A 12,500-nucleotide genomic window follows, 5' to 3' on the forward strand; every position below is an offset into this window, starting at 1 on the left:
CACCCTGGAAAGCCCACTTAATGACATTAAACAGCTCAGAGAAAATTAATTTGCCCCTTGATTTGCTTGCCTCTTAAAATAGAAATTCATCAGATCCTAACCTGATCAAGAGACGTCACTAATGGTTTTTTTTTTCAGAAAGTAAATCCTTTTTTTTCCATATTTAACAATTGACAAGAAACTACAAAAATTTTACAAGGATCAGTTCAGACAACACAGTGCATATTGCAAAACGGATCCAACCTTTCAAGAGACATTTCACACATCATGCTACATTGTACTTGATGAGTTTGAACAAAATCCTTACAGCATAGACAACTAGGAAACATCCCTGAAAGGGGCATTCCACAAAATTAATATTTTCAGCTGTATAGCAAGAAGTTCACTCTAGCATTATCTGCCAACTGGCCTAGGTGGTATTATCCTAAAAAGATGATTGTATATTAAGTAGATGGAATCCAATCATCAGTATAATACACATATGCAAGGGCTATTCCATGTGGGTCCCAATGCTTAAGAAGATGTTTGTTTTTCATTTTAATTTTTTCTTTGACAAATTGTCATTGAATGTGTTTGGAGGTGTTCTGGCATGTAAACTAAAACCATTTTCGACGTCACTACATGTATCTGAAGCATTACTGGGTTGGCAACTCATCAGATCAAAAGCATTAGCAAAGTTTGCATGCAGGTGCAAACAACATGCATTATTTTGTGATCTTTTTACTTGAATATGTTGTCCCCATTTTGTTTTAGAAGTACAACATTTAAAAAAGTGGCATCTTAAAGTTCTGTGCTGGTCCAAAAAGTTCACAACTGAAAAAAGGTTAAGGACTGGTATTCAGTTCTAAGAAGAAACTGAAAAGTTTGACAATGTGAAGAGTACTAAAGAAACTGCTTAAAACTCAACAGCATTGTCTGGATTTCTAGTGACTTTATCCAGTCTTTTGTTCCGCACTACCAACATGGACAAAGTGAACTCAATAAGATTATTGTGGTTTATTGCTGAGAAAAAAAGGCTGAATTTCTTCTCGCTCCTTTTAGAGCTAATATTTCACAAAACTGGTGCAAATAATACCAGGTGGATCCATCTCCCTAAGGACAAAAAACGAAAATGAATGTTATTGTCCATGAGATGCATATTACAATGCTATAATCTACAATATCATAATGATATTATTATTTTCCTAGACACAGGAAACTGCACATATCAGTTTTTATGGGGGCTGTGAAAATTAGTACAAAAAGTCATTCTTATTACACAACCAAGACAAAGAAAACATGATGAGCTAACCATATAAACATACTATAAACCACACATAAACCAATGACCCTTAACTGTTTGCCTTAACACATGTTCTTAAATTTGAGTCTAACCATAATTTTGACTTGGACGTTGGGTTGAACATAGATTTGCAAATAATGGCCAGTCAAGGGGGAAAGAAAAATACCATCTTCCAAGTTTTGACATAGATGTTGACACCAAGTGTGTTGCATTATTACAATAATGATAGATCATTATTATTTGGCGATTGTGTAAGCTAGACTACAATGAAGTCACTCGGGTGCCACTTTGAAGCAGTATTTCCCCGTCAATAATCCTAGGATTAGCAGGAAGCAGGGCCTGGACTTTGCACTTTTATTTAACAAATTGTTGTTTTCCTAATATATGGATGTTCCATTAATTAACAGGCCAACAGTCTCCCGAACATGGGTGTATCAGTTGATTGCACAGGGTATTTTGGTGGGCAAGTATTTATGATTCTGTAATCAAGCCTCACTATGGCAATAAATTAAACAATGTTATTGATCACACTACTGTGCAACTAGAACTTCTTCTGAGTGTAATCTCAGAGGCCAGTCTTGCAACCAATTTACCTTTTCATTGAAGAAATGCCCTGAGACAGGGACAAAGAACTTCAATATTTTCTATGTAGTTCTGGCCAGTACTTGTGTTCATTCCAACTTCACAAGTTGGCAAGGTGTTTTCTTTTAGACAGCTGCCTTTATGGGGGCAGCCAGGAGGTTAAGTGGCTATTGCAGAGTGGCAGCACACGAAATGAACAGCTGCCTTGGTTCAAGGAGAAGGTTGACAACTTTCAAATAATGCTCTTAGAACATGTTACGTTTAATTAACACATTGTAAATACATGTATGATTGATTGTAAAGGTGATTTCAGAAAACCCTGCCCAAATTATCTTGTTGATGAAAACTGTAGAGATTGCATGGGCAATACCCTAGTGTGCAAACTGAACCAAACGTTGTGAACACTTCATGCTTCAAAAACAATTGTTATATAGCTGGAGTTTTTCCCGCTACAGCGCGCCCATTCATTGGCTAGTTCATGGTCACATGGCATTTAACAATGAAACTGTTTACCGCCAAATGCCATAAGCGGGCAACATTGCGAAAACTTTTACGTCAAACGGGGAACAGTTCACTGTTACCCGCCAAATGTTGACCGCTGTTGCACGTGATCAGAGCGTGCAGTTGAAGGTGGCCTGATGTTGTCGCTGGAATCTGGGCGCTTCTTTCAAAATGTTTAACCCATTTGTTTTGCTATATAACAAATCACTTAATGACTGGTCCCTCGGGAAACAGTTCATTTTGTTTCCCTCGAATCTCAATGTTTCCCTCGGCTGCGCCTCGGGGAAACATTGATATTCTCGGGAACAAAATGAACTGTTTCCCTCGGGACCAGTCATTAAGTGTTTAATATGGAACACTCACCGTAGCCTCGGTTAGTTTCTGCAGCGCACATTCCCAAACAAATTTAACTGGGTTTGGATCTCAAGGCCCAAAAATTCCACACAAATATATTACACAGATCTGATGTGTCTCCTTAAATTAAATCACCACGATCACACTTCCAAAATTCACACCGTCAAGAGTTATAAAGTGACACAGGCAGAAGACGAGATGGACACTTCGCGTCTCATGCACGATTTGTGCTCCCTATCTGGCGCATGCTCAGTCGTTTTTCAGCTCTGTCCGCTGCACGTTTTAGCCTGAGCTGAACGGAACCGACAGCTGAATCCTGAATTGTGCATGCCGCCTTATTGCGTTGGCTATTTATTGCATGTATCCGAGGAATGGAAAACGTGGGATTCTTCGAGGGACCCGAAAAACTCATGGAAGTGTGGTGGACACCGGTTTTGGGAGCTGACACTAGGGCTGATTTGAGAACGATTTCAAGGTATTTTTTAGCCTGAGCAACGGAAGCACAAGCACAAGAAGCATACGCAAACTCAGTAGCTTGTTGTTCCTTAGATCCTGTTGTTAGAACAACAGACACAAATTAATTAACAAATAAAGAAGCCTTGACTGTGCTCTGTTCTGTTGTAAAGCACGCAGGAAGCGGCTAGAGCATGAAAGAAGTGTAGGGGGAAACACGAGCCGATAGGCGAGTGTTTCTCCCTACTTCTTGAGTGCTCTAGCCGCTTCCTAAGTGCTTTACAACAGAACAGAGCACAGTCAAGGCTTCTTTATTTGTTTTATGATAAAAAACAAGTAATTTTCTTCAAAAATTCTACTTTATTTTCAAAGCGCGCGCTGCTTGTGGCGAACTGAGATGTCGTCAGCACAGTGCTTTATACTCTGATAAAGCACGCTACTTTGGACCAATCAGAGCGCTTGTAAGAATGTTTAAGATTATTTGATTGGTTAATGAAACAAAGGCTTTTCAAAACATCAATCAACTGGAAAGTGGCTTGACAGAAATCACACAAAATTCGAATTTATGGAAAAACAAGTGTCTCAATGTTCGGTTTCAGTCCGTAAAAAACAGCAAAAAAGAGGATCTAAATGATTAAGTTCAGTGAAAACCGGCCGAATTGTTGCCCATGAAAACCTGCACGTTTCCGACATGACAACTGGAAAACAAACTGTTCATTGCTTGCGGCTGGAATCTGAAAACCTGTTGGGAATTTTGTAAATGAAGAACTCCAGCGTGAGGACTTTCTGAGCTTGAAAGAACTGCTGGACCGGGCGACGGTTGAGGTCTTCCATCCAAAGCACTTGACAGAATATCTGAGCAAGCCTTTAACTGACAGCTTCAATAATACCCAAGGTAAAATTCGGAAATTCATCTGGCGTTTCTGCGGATGATGGCGTGAGCTTTCCTTTGTTCCGTGCTTTGTACTCTCATAAAGCACGCTGTTTAAACCAATGAGAGCGCGCGTTATATAGAAACTTTATTATAACAACAAATAAATGCGCCTGCCTGGGAGGCGCGGTGGCCTAACGGCTACTAACTACTACTAACGGCCTAACGGCTACTAACTACTTTTCTTGGGGGAGACACTTTACTCTCACAGTGCCTCTCTTCACCCAGGGCCCGGTTGTTCGAAAGCCGATTAACTTAATCCAGGATTAGCGCAAACTTTTGTTTCATGTTTTTAACTTTTTGGTGAAAGTTTCGTTTGCTTATTTTTGTCTTTCAAGAGTGACTTCTTCTAATGTAAAGTTTTGCCGAATATCAGAGATGAACAGCATTTTGGAGTAGAGAAATAAACTCCTTGGTTAATTTTTAATCTGGGCTTAGCGTTAATCGGCTTTTGAACAACCGGGCCCAGGTGTATAAATGGGTACTGGCAATTTAATGCTGGGGGTAACACTGCGATGGACTAGCGTCCCATCCATCTACATTATCTATGGGGCTGAAGGTTTGCTTTTTTTTGCCCTGAACTCCAATGGTCATTTGAATACCTCATATCCGTTTTTTTTATCTTTTCTACTCTCAGGACTTGTAAGTTTAGACTGCTTTTTTCAACAGTGATTTTACCTACTATAGTACAGGTGTACAATGTTTAGAACCTCATAAAGCGATATTTCTTTTTTGCAAACATTGACGTCACTTTTCTTTTGATTTGAAATTTGCCAACCATGGAACAAAAGAAGCTACTGGTATTGTTTCAACAGCCAATTAGCTTTTGGTTGGCGTATTACGGTAATAACAATGGGTGACACAGGGATCCACATTCACAGTAGTCTGGTCGTCCCAGAGGACTAAAAACCCGCCCCTGGACAAGTGTTGTTTGTCCGTCGATACAACAAGGACCATCTACAGATCATTTGGAGGGGTGAAGGTGAAGATAATGGTGGTGATGAGGGTGATGATGATGCTGATTTTGGAGGATGGCATTGGGCATGGTGTGGCAGTGCCTTTCCTGACTTGTCTGTGCTGCTCAGCTGCTGCGGTCCTGTTCACTTCGCAGGCTTTGGCCCCATGCTTGACGGCTCCAGACGCCACTTGTCTCTGTCTTGAGCCACTTGCTCTCAGTTAGTGTACTTGATCCCAAAGGCCTTGAGGGAGACCCTCAGGGTGTCTTTGAAGCGCTTCTTCTATCCTCGTTGGGAGCATTTGCCTTCTAAAAGTTCCCCAAACAACATTTTCTTTGGTAGTTGGTGGTTTGCCATGCGAGCTACATGCCTGGCCAGCCGGGCTGGGACTGCATCAGGATGGTGTAGACGCTGGGGAGGTCTGCACAGGCGAGGACCTTGGTGTCAGGAATCTTTTCCTGCCACTTGATGCCGAGAATCCTCCTGAGGCAGGTGGTGTGGAAGAGGTTTAGCTTCCTTGCATGCCGCTGGTAGACTATCCATGCTTCGCAGCCGTAGAGAAGGGTGGTGAGAACTGCTGCTTGGTATATCTTGATCTTGGTTTCGGCTGTGATGCCTCTCCAATTCCAGACCTTTTTGTTAAGTCTGCCAAAAGCGGCACTCGCTTTAGCGAGTCTGGCGTTCAGCTCATTTTCCATGATGACGGATCTCGAGAGGGTACTGCCGAGGTAGGTGAACTTGTCCACCACGTTCAGTCTCTGTCCGTTGACGGTGATGGTGGGCTCTACTTATGGGTTACCCTGTGCTGGCTGGTGCATGACTTCAGTCCTCTTAGTGCTGATCGTCATGCCGAAGTTGTTGCAGGCCTCTACAAACTTGTCAATGCTATGCTGCATGTTGGCTTCCGAGGCAGCGTTGATGGTGCAGTCATCAGCAAACAAGAAATCATTGATGGTGCTTACCTTCACTTTGGTTTTCGCTTTGAGCCTCCTGAGGTTTAAGAGTGAGCCGTCAGTGCGATATTTGATACCAATGCCGACCACTGAACCCTAAAAGCATCAGACAGCATTGCGGAGAACATGAGAATGAAGAGTGTAGGAGCCAGGACACATCCCTGCTTCACTCTGTTCATGACAGGAAATGCTTCTGTTTCCTTGTTGTCTTGGACACGTGCCAGCATGCTGTCATGAAACTGTCTGACAATGCTGGTGAATTTGTCAGGGCATCCATGATCAGTTGCACAATCCAGGGGCTCAATGAGTACCAACCACACAAAACCTAAATTTGTGAGTTCCTTTGAGCGAATCAAGTTCAAACTTGACAAGATAACAAAACAGATATTACTCCATCCAACAAGCCCAAAATTTTAGGAAAGTCCTGATGGTTACTTTTTTTGTGAATTTTAGTACTGCGAAAAGTACGTCACGCCCTCAAAGGACGATGGGTAATTTTCAATTTTTGAATTATCAGCATTTTTTACTTGATTCCTTCAAAATATGCTTAGACAATAAACTAAGTACTAAATTAAGAAGTATGGTACTTTTTTGAGAAATTTGTTTCAGTTCAGGAGCACTTTGGCCACGATCTTACCTGCGATAGATAACAGGGAGATTCCACGATGGTTGTTGCAAGCTTGGCGGTTTGATTTCCTTTTGTATAGGTGGATAATGGATGCGTCCTTGAAGTCTTGCGGCACTGATTCCTTCCCCCATATGATCTGGACTAGAGTCGGAAGCTTGCTCGTCAGGGCTGTACCACCCACCTTGAAGATTTCAGCTGGGATGGAGTCTGATCTTCTCTTGGGCTGCATGTGGATGTTGAGCTTGGACACAATGAGGCGGTGGTCTGTGCAACATTCTGCAGCCCACATGGCCTTAGTGATCCTCACATCCTGCCTGTCCTTCTTCCTGACGATGACAGTCTATCAGATGCCAATGCTTTGAGCGGGGGTGCATCCAGGATGTCTTGTTCCGGGTAGGGAGGCGGAAGACGGTGTTGGGGATCAGGAGGTCATGCTTGCCGCAGGTCTGGAAGAGCAAGAGGCTGTTGCTGTTGCACTTGCCTGTCCCATGCTTGCCCAGCACACCTTCCCAGGAGCTGCTGTCACATCACTCTTGCGTTGAAATCACCAAGAATGATGAGCTTGTCAGAAGCTGGAACAGCGGAGATGACAGCATCGAGGTCTTCATAGAACCTGGCTTTGGTCTTATCTGGGTTGGTCATGGTGGGTGCATAGGCGCTGACAATGGTGGCAAACTTCTTTCCATAGGAGTAGCCTGAATTCCTCTCTGTTAGTTCTCCCTTACCTGCCAGCCTGGTCTCACTGAGGGCGGCAATGTTGATCTTGTATATGGCGAGTTCATCGGTGATGAGCGCAGTCCGTTTTTGAGTTCTGTCTGAGTCATCCCTTTCAAGTAGCGTGCGGATGTTCCACAAGGCTGTTTTCAAGGGTATAATCTTTTTTTTCTTCGTTTTTCGACCGCATTGAGGGGGTCCCCGCTGACCGCGGGGCCAGCCAGGAAAAGCGAGGAGCAGGCAATGTTTAGCTAGGGCACCTTTTCCCTTCCTCATGCCAGGGAGGTGAGCAGTGCCACTTCTGCTCCAGTCACTGAAGAACGACCCAATGGCCTGAGTCGCCTGTGTGCGGGTCCACGGCTATGACTGCCAGTGTACCCCACACCTGTTGCTTTGTCGCTCACCTGTCACCACAGGACTTTTGGGAGGATGAAGATGAATGAATGATGGACGATGAAAGATGAGGGATGATTGACGCTTGGCTTTGTTTAAAGTGAGGTAGGTTTGCACAGAGCCAGCCTCACTCTCTTGTCTCGACAAGCCTGATTCAGCGGCAAGACAAGGTCAAGACAGCTGGAAAGCCACCAGGATGCAGGAGCTGCCGGAAGGTGACTAGTATGCCATTCAACCGCCTTCAGGGCCCCACTCCTGATTTTCTGTCAGGATTTACTCCCTTAGCCTTTGACCAACCAAGGGCACTCTGCAAGGCAACAGGAGATTTGTGGGGTTGGGGTCGTCTGTATCCCGAACAGGCCCTAAGCACCAAACAGGGGCACCGAACAGGCACTTACCACAGGCGCTAACCACCTAATAACTCCAAAGGTCATGCGTTGGACAAGTGAAGTTTTAATAAATATCCTTTCATGATTTCCGTCAAATGTTTTACTATAGAATGTACTTTCGTTCTGATCGCTTTCCACTCAATGGAAACTTCCAGAAAATAAGGAATAAACATGCAGCTTTCATCAGCAATGAAATTTCAAGTTTGGGTGCCATTTTTATTCATGCAGTATTTTCCATGAAACGACTGCAGGCTCAATTTTCATGTATCTCACCGCTGGCATGGTTGTCGTTTAGCGAGGAGCAAAGGGTGACTTGTGATCTCAGCTGATAATGTGGTGTTAGGTACAAGGTGTTTCACCACCCCTGGCAAAAAGGAAAGTGGAGCAGAACCTGCTGCTTACGAACAGGAAAAATCAAAATCTCGGTAACATATAAAGGGAAGTCACCAGACAGGAGTGTCGAAACTTTGGGTCTTTAAATCGTAACTTTGTAAGCTACATTTAAGTACGTTTTGCTGTGGCAGATATGGACCACTCTAAATCGGGATCCCTCGGTGCAAATAACATCATACTTCAGAGTCAAATTTTCTAATTTCTTACAAAAGTGTAAAATTACCAGTCATTTTATCAACCATTTTCTATACTTTCCCATTTTTGCCCGGGCAACCCAAAATTTGTCGGGGTAAGTATATCACAAGACAAACTTGCCCTGCTGACGACTGATAGAAAATCAATATGGATGCCTGGGTGATGTAACAAGAAATATCGCTATAATGACATTTTCATTTGAGAAAAACCAATGCTTTTGCAGGCATGCAGGAATAGACTCTTGACTTTGAACCCACATGCCCATTATTGGTTCATTTGAAATATTTGAAATTACTGACGAAATCTCTCCGAGCACAGTAGAAAACCAACAAACTCAACTCACATGTGACACCAAGTCCAGGAATCAAGCCCCGAACACACTGGTGGGAGAGGAGCGATCTCACCACTTGCTTTCCTAAATAGCCAAGAGATCAGTAAGTTAGTAGGATAGGAAATGGTACCAATAATAATTTCAAGGCTATGTCAATTAATTTTCTTGCAGAGAGAAATGGTCAGAGCTGTTGAAACTTGTCGACTGCACGATTATAAGTGAAAAGAGGAACGAGGAGATGATTGCCTACCTCCTCAGGTGAGCTTTTTGTGAATGCATATGTTGTGGTTCAAATTTTTTCATGGTTCAAGATTTTTCAAGCCGGTTAATTTTGATTTTTCTTTGGCTAATATTCATTATCATAATCTGAAACAAAGGTAAATCAAAATTGGACTGGTTTAAAAAAGTTTGAACATGGAAGAAATGTGATGTAATGAAAGAGTGTGTCAGGAATGACTCCAGTTACTTATAATTATATTGCCTGGCAAAATTACTTACATTAGCAAATTATATCAGACACAAGCAATAATATAGTGAAGCTATGATCCTCACAGTTATGAACGCAGTTTTAGCAATTGCACAGAGAAGGCTGAAAAACTTCAGCGAAGTTTTAACCTGTGACATTGTGATGCCGGCGCGACACTAACCAACTGGGCTATGAAGCCACTGATGTTGGGAGCTGGTCATTTGTGGGTACAAATTTATGTTCTCATGATGAATGAATATTATTGATGAACGAAATGATACATAAAATGAATCATATGTTGAACTGCAGATATGAAATCAAGTGAAGCTATGATCCTTGCAGTTATGAATGAAATTTTAGCAATTGTGTAGGACCTCAACAGGGTTTGAACCTGTGACCTCGCGATGCCAGTGTGACGCTCTAACCAACTGAGCTATGAAGCCACTGATGTTGATAGCTGGTCATTTGTGACTGCATTGAAGTCCTGAAATTGTCAGGCTTCTCTAAGCAATTGCTAAAACTGCATTCTTAAAGATCCACCTTCAACCAACAGGCTTTTTGACCGTTTGTTTTTGTTATGGAAATTCACATTACTTAATGTAATAATAATAGTAATAATAGTAATAATAATAATAATAATAATAATAATAATAATAATAATAATAATAATAACAAACTTTATTAAATTTTCCAACAATGGCTTTTCAGAACTTAATTACAAAATACAAAAAGTTCCTATGTACAAAGCAAAAAGTATAATAAAGGATCATAATTAAGACATTTATAAGCGTTTATTGAAAAACATTTCCTTATACGATCTTAAAAAGACATTCAAATCTTGACTGTTTCTCAAGTCATCAGTAAATTGTTCCAAATTGTAGTAGCTGTGTAGACGAAGCTATGCTGACCAGTTGCAGATTTGCACAAAGGGATTCTTAATTTATGAATGAAGGGGTAGTTTCTAAAGAAACTGTGGTGCTGCGTCGGTGGGGAAGTAGTATACAAAAATTTGGTTTTATCAACGGAGTTGATAATGTAAATTGGCCACCGTACAGAGATTCTATAAGCTGACGTTTCGAGCGTTAGCCCTTCGTCAGAGCGAATCAAGGGATTATGGGTTACGTGTAGTTTTTATAGTAGAGTAGGAGCTACGCTATTGGTGGTAACATGGCAACATGAAAAATAGGAATATATTAGTTAAATGAAAAGCGTTCGTTAATACCGTGAGGATTAAGGGTGCCGATTTGAAAGATGAATTTTTGTTCCAGATTCTTGCGGCTTTCCGTCGCACCTAGATGTAGGGAAAGGCCGCAGATAGCCATGTGTTTTTTGGAGTGGTTAGGCAGATTAAAATAGCGAGCGACTGGCTTAGATGCATCTTTGTCATTCTTCTCAACATCGCGAAGGTGTTTGCGGAATCGGCCACCTAGTCGTCTACCTGTCTCACCAATGAATAATTTATTGCATAACGTACAGGTTATGCAATAAATGACATTTGCGGAGGTACATGTGAAACGATCGTTGATCTTAACAGATCGCTTAGGTCCCGATATCTTGCTAGTGTTAACAATGAAAAGACAAGTTTTGCATCGTGAGCATGCGCATTTGAAAGTGCCGGGTTGCTTGTTAGTTTTGAGCGTGCTTCTAACTAAAAAGTTGCCTACGTTTTTGTCGCGTTTGAATGAAATAAGTGGAGGTTGCGAAAAGATTCTACCAGTCTCGGGATCATTTTGGAGTAATTTAAAATTACTACATGTAAGAATGATGCTTTTGACTGCGTGATTATGAGGATGGAAAGTGAGAGTGAATGGAATTCTGTCATTCTTATCCTTTTGTGACGTTTGTAGTGATGACTGTCGATCAAATTGTTGGGCGCGATGATGGCCCGCTTTGACCACAGAGACAGGATAGCCACGTTTTTTGAAGAACTGGCACATCTCCTCTGATTTGCTGGAAAAATCGGAGTCATCACTACATAGACGTCGAAGTCTAAGAAATTGAGAATAAGGAATGGAGTTCTTGACATGTGATGGATGTGACGATGAATACAACAAATAACTGTGTGAATCAGTAGGTTTGTAGTGCACACTAGTGCATAGCACGTTGCCTCTAATAGAAACTTTGATATCTAGGAAAGCCAATGAAGTTTCCGAAATTTCCCAGGTATATTTAAGAGCCAGATGAATAGCGTAGCTCCTACTGTACTATAAAAACTACACGTAACCCATAATCCCTCGATTCGCTCTGACGAAGGGCTAACGCTCAAAACGTCAGCCTTTAGAATCTCTGTACGGTGGCCATTTCACATTATCAACTCTGTTGATAAAACCAAATTTTTGATTCTTAATTTAGATTTGTTCCGTGTATTACGTGAGTGAACGTCTAATCGACAGATGAATTTATCACGAAGATATTCAGGTGCTAAACCGTTCATACACTTGAACATTATCGTGGCATCTTTAAGCTTGACTATAGATTCGACAGGTAACCAGCCTAACTCCTTAAAAATTGGTTGAATATGATGGTACTTTCTTTATGATGTGATAATGTGTGCACCAAATTTCTGGACCTTCTGTAGCTTAGAAATTTTGTTCTTAGAACCACAGTACTATAAGATCACAAAGTAAAAAACTATTCAAAATACCTGTTCCGGAACATGAACTTTGGAAAAGATGCAAATAATGTTGTCTGGTTACGCTTTGCCGCCATCTTTGTTCACCAATCCCATAATACAGTTCATTTTGGGGGGTTATTTGCATTAAAACAATGGATATCCAGTTCACTGAAGCATGATACAGTCCCAAGAGTAATTAAGAGTGACGGTCCGTAAAAATCAGGCAACCTTTGAATTCCGTGGCAAACCTTGAAAAATCAATTTCGCTCATACTTCCAAGTTTGAAAGAGTAATGTGTACCAAGAAGCATGGTATAGTTAGTTTGGGTGGTTACGGATTTATTTCGGAGAAAAAGGCAAATTACC

At 41.6% G+C, this 12,500-nt stretch overlaps 1 protein-coding gene, 1 long non-coding RNA gene and 1 other non-coding gene across 6 annotated transcripts in view; 1 reads left to right on the plus strand and 2 right to left on the minus strand.

Annotated features, from left to right (window-relative positions):
• LOC137998133 (uncharacterized) overlaps positions 1-12,235 on the minus strand; it is a 13,011-nt gene extending 776 nt beyond the window's left edge. The window contains exons 1-3 of the long non-coding RNA XR_011122696.1: positions 12,166-12,235; positions 9,068-9,139; positions 1-1,092 (exon numbers count right to left, since the gene is read on the minus strand). The exon at positions 1-1,092 is cut by the window's left edge and continues 776 nt beyond it. This is a non-coding gene — a long non-coding RNA (uncharacterized lncRNA). The remainder of the gene's footprint in view (positions 1,093-9,067; positions 9,140-12,165) is intronic.
• The window catches only part of LOC137998129 (S-adenosylmethionine decarboxylase proenzyme-like), a 113,165-nt gene that overhangs the window by 72,607 nt on the left and 28,058 nt on the right, over positions 1-12,500 (plus strand). For 2 of the 4 annotated variants that reach the window (XM_068844562.1, XM_068844564.1), the window contains exons 1-2: positions 2,994-3,194; positions 9,227-9,313. The exons of the other annotated variants lie outside the window; for them this stretch is intronic. In XM_068844562.1, the coding sequence (XP_068700663.1) occupies positions 3,091-3,194; positions 9,227-9,313 (191 nt within the window). In that variant the 5' untranslated portion in view covers positions 2,994-3,090. Of the gene's footprint in view, positions 1-2,993; positions 3,195-9,226; positions 9,314-12,500 lie in introns of those variants that run through there. 4 annotated transcript variants of the gene reach the window in all.
• Trnaa-ggc (transfer RNA alanine (anticodon GGC)) lies at positions 9,892-9,964 on the minus strand. Its single transcript has one exon. It is a non-coding gene; the product is annotated as a tRNA-Ala (tRNA).

Source organism: Montipora foliosa, chromosome 3 (assembly GCF_036669935.1).
Source record: "Montipora foliosa isolate CH-2021 chromosome 3, ASM3666993v2, whole genome shotgun sequence".
Classification (NCBI taxonomy): Eukaryota; Metazoa; Cnidaria; class Anthozoa; order Scleractinia; family Acroporidae; genus Montipora; species Montipora foliosa.